At 36.3% G+C, this 16,301-nt stretch overlaps 1 protein-coding gene across 3 annotated transcripts in view; it reads right to left on the bottom strand.

Moving 5' to 3' along the window:
- LOC121906610 (CD209 antigen-like protein C) overlaps nucleotides 1–16,301 on the bottom strand; it is a 30,517-nt gene that overhangs the window by 12,429 nt on the left and 1,787 nt on the right. The window contains exons 2-7 of one of the 3 annotated variants that reach the window (XM_042425543.1): nucleotides 15,058–15,160; nucleotides 14,875–14,976; nucleotides 13,717–13,893; nucleotides 9,186–9,328; nucleotides 7,404–7,507; nucleotides 5,908–6,792 (exon numbers count right to left, since the gene is read on the bottom strand). In XM_042425543.1, coding sequence (XP_042281477.1) covers nucleotides 6,630–6,792; nucleotides 7,404–7,507; nucleotides 9,186–9,328; nucleotides 13,717–13,893; nucleotides 14,875–14,976; nucleotides 15,058–15,109 — 741 coding nt within the window. In that variant the 5' untranslated portion in view covers nucleotides 15,110–15,160 and the 3' untranslated portion in view covers nucleotides 5,908–6,629. Of the gene's footprint in view, nucleotides 1–5,907; nucleotides 6,793–7,403; nucleotides 7,508–9,185; nucleotides 9,329–13,716; nucleotides 13,894–14,874; nucleotides 14,977–15,057; nucleotides 15,336–16,301 lie in introns of those variants that run through there. The other 2 variants (XM_042425541.1, XM_042425544.1) reach the window with 2 other exon arrangements.

Genomic DNA, 16,301 nt, shown 5'->3' with positions numbered 1-16,301 from the left:
CTCTCTATCTCTGGTGCAACTCTGACACACAGTAGGTCATTTTCTATTATCACCACAGTACTATGGAGCATTCATTCATTCATTAGTTTGCCAACAAACATTTATGGCAATATGTACAATGATGAAACAATGACAAAATACAAATTGTACAATGACTCAATTCACATCTTGGAGAGAAAAGAATTGTTCCAAATATTGTTGTTAAAATATTTGAAAAAAAGTCACATTCCTCAGGAAAATCTTTTTATCTCATCTATTTAAAAATGTGTATATTGTAATCAATGTTGTATTTTTATGTCACTTAAACAAATTTAAACAGTAATTAAGACCAACGCAAACCAGAACAAAGTCAGGACATCATCTTTCAGAGTAGAATAATCAGCTCCTATAATCATGAGTTCAGTCTGACTTAAACTTCTGAATGTTAACCAGACTCACAGTAGACGCCGAGGCCGATGAGTCCAGCCAGCAGGAAAACACTCAGCAGCCCCAGAAAGACAAGAAGAGCTCCATGAAATCTCCTCTCTGAAGTCTTCGGACCTGAACAGAGAAAAGACCAGTGAATCCAATCAATCATACAATTAAAACATACTATTCACAGCTCAGTCTGTCAGCCTCTCTGTCTGACTGAATATTCTTACCTGTCTGAATTGTTGAATGTTTGGTATCAATATATTTCATGTCTTCAGCATTGACATAGATTTCTTCCATTGTTGAAAAGCAACTACGGTATTTTCTAAAAGGACAGCTGTGTAGCACTGGCTGCTGTACATGTACTGTAGAAGATGACACTGTCTTTCCGTCACAGTTTTTGACTGGACCAGCCACAGACCAGCCCTATAACCACGGTTGGTTGAGTGAGTGAGTGAGTGAGTGAGTGCATGATGAAGTTACACCACTGGTCGGCCGACTGAGTGTTGGAGTTTCCTCATTGGCTGATGATGGATTCGGAGGACAGCAGTAGTGTGATGCAGAGTGACTGTGTTTCTTGCTGTGAGTTCTGACGCCCTCAGCTCCGATGTTAGATACAGTGAAGTCGGCTAAACTCCTTTTTAAACAGACACGTACCAACGTCTCTGCGTCTCCTCCTCTACCGTCCAGTGTGAGTGACTCTCCAGCTGACAGTGCTGTCAGCAGCCGGCAGGAGAGACAGTGCTAATACCAGGACACAAACTTTTTATCGCACTGATGTTTTCGCATCACAAACGATGAACAACAGCATTAAAACACGAGTCTTGCAGGTAAAACATGAGACTCGTAACTGTTATTATATGGTGGGTGTATTATATGAGGAAGTCTTTTAAAAACAAGCTAATCTACAAAGTACAACAACATGGTCAGTCAAGATAAAAACGTTTCATACAGTAAGAACAATTCTAATTATTACAACAATACATTAACATTAGAAAGCTATATGCAGTGCAATACTCTACTGTATAATACCCAATGAAACAAATAAATCATGCAAACATAGCCTGTTAATATTTGCAAAAATGGAGTTGACATCAGGACATTGTAATGGAGACAGACATTGATATGACAAACAACAGTCTAATTTGTGGAGACATGACTCGTCAGCACCTCATCTTGACTCCTTATATCAACTTGTCATCTTCAGCCACAGAAACAACAGGAACTTTGTTCAGATCACTATCTGCACAAACACAGACGCATGTCTGTCAACCGCGAGGCCAAAACTTTCCACACACTGAGGGAAAGATCGCTGCAGATGTTTTAAATGAACCACTTCCTTTTTAATGTTACATTATATGGTTATGTCATGGGAAATCTTCACATGGGCCAATAAATCTTCAGGTCACCCACAACTTAGCATTAAACTCAAAACTTACAAGGGAAAGACTCAAAAAATACACTTGAAACTGGCAGAGTTCAATGTGAAAAGGTTTACTGTGCATACAGAGCAACACAAAGCAAACAGGGGCCTAAAGAAAAGGCTAAAGATAAAGAAAAGAAAAAGATAAAGAAAAGCTAATGTAAAATCATAAAACATCATATTATATACCTTTCACAACCCCTCCTAATGTGGAGCTTATTTTCTAGACTCCACCTCATTTTCAACCATATTCAAGACTATTCTTCCATTATTGCTGAGTTCATTAGTGACCTTGACACTTTGGTAATGATCCAAGCATGATTCATCTTAGAAACAACGGTGTCTCAGACTTCTCTTAAATTTATCAGTTGCACCTGGCTCAGAGATAATAATGTCTCAACATCTTCCACATTTCTCAAAATAAAAACGGCTTAGTGGCCTTCAATCACCTCACACAGACAACCAAACTATTATATTACTAATTAACCTTCTAATTAACTTCCCTCTTATTGACATAAATGTTGTCTTTGTATATTCACTGGCACATCTGTTTGTTCAAGGGAAGGCAGCCTCTGCCACACTTATATTTTATTCTATGATGATATATCAAAAATAATAATACAAGAATATTATACAGATATGTTTGATGCTTTCTTTTCCAGCATGTTCATTTACCCATTAAAGTATGTCTTAGTGGTTCTAGGTGAGTGTATTTTCACATTTTTGTGTTTTGTGTGCTGATAATCAGAAGAAATACTGTGAGATAAAGGTATGGAGGAGGAATCTATTTCATACAGTCACTTCAGTAGAGATTTCTTCCAGGGCTTGAGATGTGGGAGTACTGTTCCAGGACATTTTGTTGTAATGTGGTTGCTGTTTTCTGCACTTGCTGCCCCACCTGTTGAATGTCCTCTGCATTTGAATTTGGGCTTTAGATCAAACCACAAGTTCAGACCTGCCAACCCTGGAAGAATTTTTTGAGTACCACTTCCGTGACCAGATGCAAATCACTGCTGTTCGTACAGTGAATTATTGTACATAAGTTGCACACATACACATAACATGTGTACATCATTTGTATACATGCAGCAGTCAAACAGACAAAAATGTGAGGGATGCACTGATATGAAAATTTTTGGTACCAATAACAGATTGTTTACAAAAATATGTTCATAAGCTACTGCTGTTAGTTGGTCATTTATGCCTGTTTGTCTATTTGTCTTTCACCTGCCTAAACACAGCTTACTAAGGAACACAATTTCACTCAGGCTATACACTAACCTCCCACTACTGCTGCATTTATATAGTTTATATTGTTTACACCTCCACAAAAATCAAACTTTAAGCCAATTTGATTTTTGAAAATATGATTTTCAGCTAATTTGAAAAGATGATGACAATGTAGCTGTAAAACCCAAACCAGCCTAAACAGACTATTTTGTGGCTACGATGAAATAAATATTTTAGAGCTGGTTAATACAACAGTTCTCATTATAGGAAGGCTATTACTTAATGGTATGATGACCTAATATGATATGATACAGGCTGAAAATGAACATAGCTGTTGAAACTGTAGAAGTCATCACATCCCTCCTTACATATTGTACTTAATTTGCAGTGAGGGGGTGTTTCCTTGGCAAAGTTATAGACTACAGTGCCAACACACACACACCTAGCTGGCCACAGGCCCATTCTGCCTTTTACACACTCGCACACACACACACACACGCCTCCTGGTAACTTTCTAGGTAACGTTAACGTTATTTTTGTGGCACATTAACGCACTTTTTTCCATCGTGCCACTGTTCCTCACATTACGGTTACGGGTTTGGCTGCAACAACAATAATTATGAATACACACTATCATGTTTTACAATCTGCGACACATGGACAATATATTCTAACCTTACTTTGCCGCCTTAAATGCCTGGTGAACAAGTGAGAAAGCTTGCAAATTACGTCAAGTTATTAACGTTAAACATTAACTTAACACAATTCACAATTTCAACTTTCCACACCCACCCCAGTCCGTCTACGTTTACAAAGGAGTTAAAAGTAGAGTCCTCACTTGAGGAAATAACTAGCTGGAGTGAGAAGGGGGATCGAGAGGTATAAAATCAGTGTCATGCTGCTGTTAATTTGCAGTCTCTTGAAATGACTTTACACATTTGTCAATCATGTCCATGACCATCCCATGGATGTATAAAGATAACTCCCTGCGCGTTCTATCTTCTATCAGATCTGTGATGAGCACAGTTGGTTATTAGCAATATTTAATAATTATAAGAGATAATTATTATTTATAAAATTAATAAAATTATTAATTTGAATTAATAATTATGGGGCACCACCCGCAAACCAGGACCAATAACCAAACAATAAAAGGTAGTCTCATAATAGAGTCCACCTAGAATGTTAATATCGGAGGGATATCAATATTCACAGGTGAACAAAGGTGACGGTTTGCAGAAAAATGTGATGAATTAGGGATAAAGTCATTTCAAATATCCACAGCAGCCGTGCGTAATGATCAGCTGTTGGAGAGCCTGTGCGTAATTCTCACTGAGGTCTGATGAGCGGAACGGACACAACTGTTGACGTACAAACGGAGGTTTAAAGACCTTTACATCCATTTTTGGCTCACTGTGACAGCAAATGAGGCTCGTTCATGTGATTCCACAGTGTGTGACATTAAAAAAACAGAACCAGGTGTATCTGCGTCTTTATAAGTCTGGCAGATAATAATGTATGTGCATATTTCTGTCACATAATGCCACGTTGTGAAGTGAACTAAAAGTTAATACATACGTTTTCATGAACACACTTATGTTTATCCGTCAGAGATCATAAATACAAAGTGTAACAAAACACCGTACAGCTGATGCTGCTGTGCCACACGTCATATTTGATTTGACAACGCCGCTAGCTTCGCAACGCCCGCTGCATCCGTGGAGTTATTATAGGAAATAAAAGCCAATAAATAACACCTCCATGGCTGCATCCCATGGTTTGCAGCCATGGAGGTACAAACCATGGGATAATGGTGTCCCACTGTCCCGGCTTCATGTTCTCCACGTTTGCTCTGCAATGATGTGACATTCACGGACAAATTATTCGAAAACATCTTTTGGGTGAATGGAATGTACTGAATCATTTGCGGAAAGAGATTTATTCCTCAAAACATTTTACTCCATAGTAAATGCCTTGCACAATAAACATTATAAAGATGTTTCTTTATGATGCCATTTGTTTCACATGTTTCTATGACGACGTTTACAACAACAAAAGCACGGCGGGTAATGAACAACAAGTAGTCGCCTTTTTTGCGCCTGCTATCCTAGCCTGCGCCTGCTAACCTTTTTTTGTGTAATACCTGATGCGGCCCAGCCTCACCCAGACTCTGCCTCCAGGGACCCCCAGGTAATTTGAATTTGAGACCCCTGATCTACATTGTGTCATAAAGCCCAATATTACATTCTACAATTAAGTCCACATGCAGCTGGTCTATAGACACAAAAGACAGTTCTGGGGAACCTTAATGCTTGGAGGTGGAGGTTGTGATGGATGGTAGGTGTACAAATGGTCCTGTCTAACAGTCAACGTTGGTTACTTTGAACCATGAAGACAATCCTTCCTCAACTCCAAGCAAGTAGTTTTAGTTAAGTAAACAAAAGAACAGCTGTCTCTCATGTCAAAGCCACATGGTTTGCTGACCCATCCGTCCACCTGAACTCTTCCTCAAGTCACTTGTACAAACAACCAGTGCTTTTATTTTTCTGGTGAAGACAGTCTCAGATCTCATTCAGTAGATTGTCTAGATTGAGATACAGGATGTTCTGTTTCATTGTTAGAGTTTTTTTCTTCACTTAGTGCCTGTTGAATACAGCATGAGAGTGTGGTGAAAAGACAAATCATCTTTTAACCAAGTTCAGTTTTCAATGAATGAAATCCCCATCTTTAGCCGACCTCTCACATCCCAGTAGAACAGGGTTTTTCTGCACAATTAATGATGATAAAAGAAACATAAAGACACTGAAAAATATTCAATTTTTAAAAAGATTTTAATTGTTTTCATAATTACATAAAAAGCCACAACCAGTATCAGCTACCAGCATTACAAAGGACGTCATGACAAACGTCTGACTCCAGTACAGTGCTCATATGTTGTAATTGACTGACTTTATATTGACTCATCTGTTGAATAGTTTTGGTTTACATTTCATCTAAAATAATTTGATAATTCTCTCACAACAGCAAGTGTTTCCTGAGTGAAACCACTAATTATCAAGTAAAATTCACAAACACTGATGGCCTCTGCTAAAGAGATCTATCAGCTGCTGAACAGACTTCATTTAAAAATTATTTTCAGGAAAGCGTCATTTGATGATTATAATAAGACATAATTACACAAAATCTATATTACATTGTTTAATTATGATATGAGGGATGTCATAAGAAATGGTCTCAATCAGGCTTTTTGCAACTTTCAACTATCATGAAATCTTTAGCTAAGACATTAATCAAAATAAAGGTTTTTATGAATCTGTTGCATTTTGCAGAGGTTTGATTTGTTTTATCTGTCTGCTTCTTTTAGTTGTTTGAAACATTGGAAATTGGTTAATGAAGCTCTTCTGGCAAAAGCCGTAAACATCTAATTTATAGAAATCTCTTTAAAAAGGCAGAGCAGAAGCAAAAGGTCATCAGCACAGCAGAGAAAAGTTTTAAATTCACACACATACAAACTGATTTGCCTTTTGCAAAATCATAGTTTGCTTTGAAAAAGCATTTTTACATATTATACACCAGCATTTTTCTCACAGATCCACCGCAGAGAAGTATTACATGACCGATCATTCCAGTTGTCTCCAGTTTTCCCCTCAGCCCTGATATGTGCACAGTCCTCTTCACCCCACTGCGGATCTCCACCTCCATTATCAGGCTGATTTGTCGTCCAGTACCTACAGGTCAGTGAACAAGAGAATTGTGACACTTAATCTCTGACATGAACACAGTCCTTCACTGGAACATAAGAAAACTGAACGTGTCTCATTCTATTCATTGTACTTATTCTTCCTGGCAAGAAGTAGGGTTGTAAATAATATTTCTTCACAAACATCACAGAATGGAATTTATTCTATCTTGCATGATGTGCCTTAGTATAGTTTTGAGCTATAGAGTAACAAATTGAACGGGGCTGCAGGTTCACTGTAGTATTTTTCCTAAATGTAAATTTGCAGTCATCAAATAGCAACAAAGGAGCCTCCTGTATAAATAAACACCCCCATAGTGTTCTGGTCATCAGTTACAGTACTGTACAGTTGGTGAAGTGTAAAACTTGACTGTGGACCAGAAACTCCGTCTCAGATGCACCATGAAATGGTAGTTTGGTTTGATTTTTTCTCATAATTATCATTTTGCACTGATGATTTAACCAGAAAAGCTTCAGACCAACCTGGAACTGTCAGTCACCTCACATTGTCTGTGATAGAAGATTTAATACATATCACCAACCATTAATATACAGCAGTGTTTGTGTATGTTGTCAATAAACAACCAACTGAAGCCAAACCTTAAAGTCAGTGGTGTTCCATCAATCCATTTCCAGGTTCCCTCTTCGTCTCTGTCAGTCAAACCAATCCAAGTTTCTACCTCAGTGAAGGTAGACAAGAATGTCTGTTTTCAATAAAGAAGGGAAAAAAGTCATATTATTTATATTGTTGTTTGAACAACAATATGCAGTTTACATAGGATTACTCTGAACATATTTGATAAAAATCCATTTAACTATTATTATTATTGAAATATAATAATAATATAATCATTATATTTTTTTCTTGTTTGATAAACTTAAATTTTAGATTTATTTAAAAAAACTTTTTTGAGGTGCCCTTTTGTTTTTTCAGAATCTCACTTGTACAGTCCTTCTTTAATCCTTTAATGCATTATGGGTTGTTATGTGTTGTTATTTGTACAAATAGATAAACTAAAGAAAAACAAAACAAAACAAAACAAAAAAAATATTGACAGCACAAAGCTTAGTAGAAGCTAGTGGTGTAACAGAACGTAGTTGATCTGTGATCTGTATGAATCGCCTCCCACAGTTCAGCTTGAATGTGAACCGCGGATAAACTGCAAAATGTAATGTCTCATTGGAGACAAAGTAAACAAACTGATGTAGCTACAAGTCATGGACAGACAGCGTGTCACTAACAGGATTTTGAAGAACAACAACCAAACCAGCATCTAGTGGGTCCGTAGTGACATCTGCAGCTATGTTAACATGATGTTTAATGTGCTGCAGCTGAACAGCTAATTAGTGATCTAGCTGCTGACTGACATTAGCGGTGCACTTTTCCCTGGTGAATATTTGTTTGGTGGCTCATTCAACAAGCTAAACTGCAAAACAAGACGTGTGCTCATGTTTGTAAGTTATCATCAAGTTTTGATGATGTGGACACAGGCTATTTTTTCATTCACTACCATGATTAAAAGAAAAAGGTATCATGCCTCATATTGCATTTTAATTTAACAATTTCGTACTGAATATTTGATATATTTTAAGTTTTTACTTAAACATTGGAGATTTTGAATATTTTCACAGAAGACCACTGGCAAAAGTTCCTTGCTTTAAGTCTTTTACAGAATAAATGGAAAGTAAAGTTATATTTGTCTCCTTTTTCTTTTTTTCTTCTTTTTCCGAAAAATGATCCGATCCGTGACTCAAAACCATGATACGATCTGAACTGTTAGTTTTGTGATCTGTTGCACCCCTGGTGGGAACTGATTCCCCCAGACTGACCTGTATTTGTCCTCATTTACAAGCACATTTATGTAGTGACTGCTAGTGTTAGCACTATTTGAATACTTATTAATAACTATTTTTATTTATAAACTTCATCTTTCTCAAGAATCAGGGAATAAGAAATGTCATTAAATTGTGCATAAATTACTGTATACAGAATTCCTGTTGCCAGACATCATCATGTTTTTTCTTAAACTGATACACAGATCTGTACTCATTAAATACTTGCAGTGTATGAGTGACTGCTTCTGGAGTTTGATTAAAACATAGTGAAAGGTTAAAAGAATGTTAGCTAGCTTGCTAAAGATGAAATGAATTACTTTGATTTTAAGGCAAATGTGCAAACTTAAGAATACCAGCAAAACATGCTACAGAGCAGCACAAGTTCATTCAAATCATTTGAATTATTGTTGTCAAGGTGTTGAACACCAATGATCCATATAAATCAATTAATTACTTAATAAGTAAGTATTTTAGCTTTTTTCAAGGCACAGGAAGATTGCAATTAGGCACAGTTTCTTTGAAAGCATAGAAACAAACAGTCTGTACCTGTTCTCCAGTGCTGTCTATAACCACCAGATCTGCTCCTTTCTCTCTGCAGTCCTGTCTGCCTCTTGACCAGGAACCAGACTCACTGGAGAGGAGATAACAGGAAGATCTGAACATCCTCCATCCTGCAGGACAAATTCTGTCTGTAACACACAACATTAGAAATTAGACAAGAATCAAGTCTGTCTGTTTCCAAAGTATGAGGGTTAAAACAACATAACATGTGACTAGAGTTGACTTGTTGATATTCTACCAACTATGGAGCATTTATGGTGCTGATTTTTAGCTGCAGTTGAATGTATGAATACATTTTTTGTGATTATTGCATCTTTCAAATTATTTTGATGACATCAGTTTTTATTTGAAGATAATGGAACAAACTGTTGATTTCAGCTCATTCATTCTGTGTCTCCATGTCAGATTTTGAGGTGGGATACTAATACTGGATGACACCACAGAAATAAACACATAAAGGTTTATCAAAATCTCAAAAATAACTGTGCTCACTTTCTTTCACAGCTAGTTTGACTCACTGTTGGATCATGAGCTCAATACCAAGGTTTGGCCAGCAGATGCCTCCCTTTGAATGTATAAAATGCTTTGAAACCATTCTCAGCAGTTCTTCCAAAGCGAGTGGCAAAAGCTTTGTGTCTCCAATCACAACATGCTTTAAATCATCATACAAGGATCTCACAAAGCTCAGCTTTCACACCACCAGATGAAAGTAAAATTTCAATCAACAAAAATTCATGTAATACCACCACTAACATTACATTTGAGTCAGAGTCTTGCACCAGGTAGCTCAAAAAATCGTCAATCCTTTAATCCTTTTATAAAACTTTAAATCAGCCTACAGTTAAACCAGTGATCTTTGTGCTATTAAGCAAACATCTGTTTATCCTAGTTAAGGCTAACCTGACTTGTTTTTTGGTCATGTGAAAGTAACAAATAAAGTGTTGTTAACTGAGTGTGTAGTCTGTTGAATATAGGTCAGGTTTCATGTAACATTAACAGGTCAAGTCAGGTGCAGGTCTCTAAAACTGGACTTGTGAGTGCTTTGTTTTGAATAAGGCAACCAGAGATTGTCTGAAGTACTTCTGAGTAACGTTGGACCAGTGGAAGAGAAAGCATCCTTCTTCAATAAAAGTATACACTAGATCAGTAATTCTTTGTTTTTAATAAAATATAAAATATCTTAGCTGTTTCTTCACATATATTAAATGTAAGAAAAAATATTAACCCTCCCACTACAATCATAGTTTTGTTATTGTACACAACATATTGATCTTCCATAAAAACTAGTTTTCAATCAGGATCATTTGTTATGATTTTTGGCTACAGACCAAAAATATGACAACCTGAAAGGCACCTTAACATTTGGGGATGCTGTCTTAAAACACAAATAGTTAAGTAAGTAGTTAATTCCGAGATACTGAAGTAGGATACTTAATATGCACTTTGAAAGTTACACAACATTGCTTAACATTAACTGTTTATTTGTTGTTGTTTAATTGAACTATGTCCTGATGACTCTGATCAAATAAGGTGCTTGAACTTATGATATAACTAATGATATACAAGCCAGTTTATGTGAATTCACTTTTAAGTCAGCTTGAACCCTCATTTGGGTTGGCCGGAAGTGCAGCACACTAGTACAGATTATTTTTCGCTGCATATACATCTACCATGGAGGTTGATCAAAAACTTTATAGATTGTATTTTTTTTTTTTAATAGCTAAATGTAGCCGGGTAAAATAAAGGTAAATGTGGGTTGAGTGTCAAAGAAAAAAACATCATTTGATCAAAGTGCAGAAAATACTCAAAGGAGTGATATAGATTTTTATTTTACGTGGTACTTTGTGCAAAACATCAGCATTAAATACAATATCGGTTGAATATGTGTGAAGGTTAAAAGTGTCCAGGCTAAGATCTTCTGTTTTGATATTTGGTTGAAAAGTGAAACTTTTCTAAAAGTCACTATAAATGTAACTAGTTTATTTATTAACATTAAAATCTGCCTCCAAACAAAAATATGTTCTGCTTATTGTTGCCTCATTTGGATGTTTGTGCTTCTCACCTTAAATCTGAGTTCAAGGCAATTTTAGTGGCAATTTTCAGGGTTGAACAAAGTTGATTACATATGATAGACATAACTATTTATGTAACACTTCTTTGACACCAATGTCTATAATGCATCATAAACATACTTAAAATGCATTATACTCTGCTTATAGCACTGTATAATTATAGTTATAAGCACTCATAAATGTCATAAAGCTTTATAACAATAATCATAACACAAAGCAATTTATTATAATCTATAAGGTTAAGTATCATAATACTTCATTGCTGGTCACACGCTGACATTTTTTTGCAAGGGTCACAGTGTTTTATAATTCTCATAGTTGGAATACATTATAATCATCTTGTAATGCATTATAATGTGATTGTAAACTACTCTAAGTGGTCACTGGGTGAGTAATGAAATTCCTGAGGAATAGGTAGATATAATACATTACAAGCTGGTTATGAGTCACTATAGGTGGTTGCTTGCTCTAAGTAAAGTGATTTTGGCACATTTTGCATTGTAACATTCTAAACTTACTGTAGCATGTTACTAATGTCACATTTAGCATGTTAGCATGATATTATTGGTTAGAATGCTAACATGTTAAATGTTGATGGTGTTTGGAATTTCCTGATGACAAATATTTTAAAATGTTTGAAGATAAGTAAATACAAGAATGTTTCCACATAAAGTTACAACAAACTTCTTGATTGAAGATAATTTGTATAATTAAGAGGACAGATTGCAGGCAATTAAGGACAGGCAATTAAAACTACAAGAGACACTGACATGCTGATTTATAAAGGTTTAAGGAACAAAGTTATCCAAGAGCTAAGAGAAGCAATTTTGGTCTACATGGTATGCAATTTGGCTTTAGAGCAAGTCATTCCACCGAAAATGCTACCTTGCACTTAATAGAGCAAATTAAATCAAGACTTGACAAAGGGGGAGAAGTTGGTGCTGTATTTTTAGATGTGTGTAAAGCATTCAACATAGTCAATCATGATGTTTTAATATCAAAACTCTCTAAATTTAACTTCTCATCTAGAGCACTGGCATGGGTGTCTTCATATTCATCTAATAGGAGACAATGTGTTAAAGTTGGTGACTCACTGTCCAGTAACATGAAGTGCACAACGGGTGTACCACAAGAGTCAGGTCCCCTATTAGGTCCCCTATTATTTAGCCTGTATATTAACGATCTCCCTCAACAGTGTCATGATGCAGAACTACAAATGTATGCAGATGTCACCGTTGTGTACACACATGCAAAAACAGCTGAGTTAGCTGCTGCTAAGCTAACAATTGTATTGGAAAGGATCACACATTGGCTTAATCAATCATGTCTGAGTCTAAATGTAAACAAGACAAAGGGCATGTTTTTTTCTAAGACTATGGTACAACCTCCTAACACTGATATTTTCATCAAAGGTGAAAAAATTGACATAGTTACTGATTTTAAATATCTTGGTGTGACACTGGATCCAAATTTAAACTTTAAGAAACATGTTAAAAAAATGGTTTAAACCATAAAGTACAACTTAGCAAATTTTAGACATATTAGAAACTGTCTCTCTTTGGACGCAGCCAAGATATTTATGCATGCTATGATTCTTTCTTTCCCATATGTCTTACTGCATCACATGTTGGGGGCTGGCTGGAGAAACAGCCATAAGACCTCTTGAGTCTTAAAACTCTGGACAAAAAGCCAATGCATTTCCATCACTGTAGGGTACTGGAGAAATACAATTTACTGAGCTTTGAGAATTTTAGATTATTCTCAAATTTGTGCCTAGTTTATAAAATTTTAAATGGTTTGGCCCCTCCTCCACTATGTGACTTTGTGTCCACTCGCTCAGTAAATTCTATTAGATCCTCTAGAATATCCTCTATACAAGATTGTACTATACCATTTCGTCACACTGCATTTGGGCAGCAAGCTTTCTCTGTGAGAGCCACAACTCGGTGGAATGCCCTACCTGATGATATGAAGAACTGTAGTTCAATCAATACATTCAAGGCCAAATTAAAAAATCTACTAAAGACCAATCAGCTATGTGACCACTGAGTCTAAACTCCATCTATGGTCTTCTCATTAGCGCAGGTAGTCTTGCTTTTAATTTGACAAGTTTATATTATTAATTTCTAATTGACATTGTGGGTGTATGTGATGTGCTGTTGTGTGTAGCTTTGTATTTTGTATGGTGTGTTTTGTGTTTGTTTTTTTTTTTTTTGCTTTGTACTGTTTATTGTTGTGCTGTTGTATGTTTTTTGTCGGGGACTACAGATGCAAATTAGCTCCAAGCTAACTCTGGTGCAGTGCATCTTTAATGTTTCAAACTGCACACTGTTCCAGTCAATAAATCAATCAATCAATCAGTCTTCTATTTTCAGCATAGCGTTCTCTGTAGGTGCTCTTCTACAATGTGTGTGCAGTACTGTATAGCCATAGTTGTCACTCACTCTGTGCAGACAAACTCTGAAGCTTTTCCATCTCTTTAGTTATTTCAGTGAGGTTGGCAAGCAGCAGGTCTCTCTCTTCAGACATGGAAGAAAGCTTGTTATTACTGTCCTGGAGACGCTCAGTCAGGTTGTCTATGATAACGGAGATATCTTCAGCTGAACTGCGCACACTGTGGTCTGAAATAAATCAAAAGACATGTCACATTTATGTTTATTCAGTCACTTATCTCAAATACCATTTTAAAACTTTTAAAATGTACATTTTTAGTAATTACAGCTTCCAGTATCATTTTAAAGCAAATAGCTGTCAGGAGTAGTGGAGCAGGTGAACCCAAATGTAGGACAAAACAACGAGAATGAATGGAAGAAAGTCTCTGTAATAAAGGTGTGCAGGCACAGCAAAATGGAACAAAACAAAACCAGACTGAACAGAGCAGAACTTTACAGAGCAAAGGATCCAGATCTCTAGAAGTTATTCAAAGCAAGTTTTTTCCAGATTTTCATCCAGCTTTGACTACAACATAAAAGCAGTCCTGGTGTTTGACACTGAGCAGCCCAGCACAGACAGCGCATGTTGTAAATACTATGCCACCCTGATGTTTTCTCACAACAGGTTCACCAACATTTAGCCCTAGTAAAAAAAATAAAAATAAAGTGTGACATGTATCCGTGCCAGTACAAGAGGGGGGCATTTAACTCTAGTAAAAAAACTAAAAAAGTGTGACACATATCCGTACTGGTACTATTTTACAGGCAAACTGAATGTTTTTAGATTTGAAGTATTGTCCCACATAGTAACCTTAAAGGTATTTTTTTTTCACTTGCAAAATGACGTTTACATACAGATACATGGGAGAATATTTTCTCTGTTATTAATGTAGTTTTATGAAACATCATTGAAACAAGTCCATGCAGGTGTCCAGAGATCAAAGACATGACAAATATGACCTACACCAGCATTCAAACATGGTTTAAAATATGGCACCAAAGAGAAAGTTGAGGTGATGCTCATGTTCATCCAGACCTCTACCTGCAGAGTTTGGCTGAGAATAAGAAGAGCGGTACAACATAAATGAAAAAGAAAAATAGGCATCTTGCTGTAGAATGTTCCTCATAAATTCAGTCTGACTTAAACTTCTGAATGTGAAACAGACTCACAGTGGACACCGAGGCCGATGAGTCCAGCCAGCAGGAAAACACTCAGCAGCCCCAGAAAGACAAGAAGAGCTCCATGAAATCTCCTCTGTGAGCTCCCCAGACCTGAACAGAGAAACAGTCAATACAGTCAATGATACAACAAAAGAACAGATGATAATTGAGATCTTTGTGCAACATTTTTACCTGTCTGTTTTGTTGAAGTTCTTGAGTCAACATTTGCATAATTTGCCTCCATCGCTCTTAAGGATGCCAAGTATTTTCTAAAGGGTCAGCTCTGAAGCACAAGCTACAACGCATGTATAGCATATGATGAAACTCTTGTTGGGTTCAGTTTCTCACACAAATATGCTGAACATAGATACAATCTGTGGTAATAACTCAAAACAGGAACTGTCAAAAGCTCTAGATTTACTGATTGTTGAGTCACAAGAAGTACAGAAGACAAAAATAGTTTTGAGTAAAATTTTACTTTGAGTCTCTTGTCTTGTTTTACTTTTTAAACAGAAATCTACATATGGATGCTGTTTGGTAGTAAGCTCATTGGAAGGAGATTTTCATTTGTCGCTCATAGAGAAAATATTCATATTGTTTTTCATAATATCAATAATGGCTGCTTATGTTTTTATTCATTCTTACACAGAATGGTTATATTTTACATGTCTGTAAACTGCTCTCTAATACATTTGTTCCACAGAACAGTGGCAACAGGGGTATCATTGAGGAAGTAGATAAGTTAAGGCAAAGCCTTGTGGTACTTGTGTCCATGACACCACTGTCACCAATGTAAAAAATCAGCTGTGTAAGAACAAGCAACACTGATGTAGCAGTATCACCTAGCAGCCCATATAACATACTAATATCACAGTGTAATGGAAAAAACAGTGTTTATGGTGGCACTTATGGGTTTAAATCAGAAGTAACATTTGTCCGAAACACAACTCCAAATGAATTCTATTGCTCAATGTATGCTGAGAGTGTAAATAGGCAACCATTGGCCAAGGTCGCCATAACAACTTTAAAAGGTCAATTAGTATGTTGTGTTCTGTTTATTGTATTTTCTACTTTCCAAGTAGCCAAAAAACATAACAAAACAAACAATGAATGCAGCTTTAATGTCGAACTCATTTTTTTACACTGTACACATATGTTTATATCGGCATATAATGTTAAGGTGATTTTTCCAACAATACACACATTGTGTGTAAAACTGCTAACTGCTTTTTTCTGCTCAAAATCAGCTTATTTGTGTCTGCTTACATCTTTTTGTGTTTATAGTGCAACACAAGTGACCAACATGAAGACACACATGACAGCAGAAGACAAGAGGGAGAACTAGACTTAAACAAACCAAAACAAAAGGAAAAAAAGGAAAACAGCAGCAACAACAACAACAACAACAGCAACAATATAACAAACCAATAAACAAA

This window comes from Thunnus maccoyii, chromosome 11, assembly GCF_910596095.1.
Source record: "Thunnus maccoyii chromosome 11, fThuMac1.1, whole genome shotgun sequence".
In the NCBI taxonomy this organism is placed as follows: domain Eukaryota; kingdom Metazoa; phylum Chordata; class Actinopteri; order Scombriformes; family Scombridae; genus Thunnus; species Thunnus maccoyii.
The sequence above is the reverse complement of the archived record's forward strand: the minus strand, read 5'-3'. Positions and strand labels throughout refer to the sequence as shown.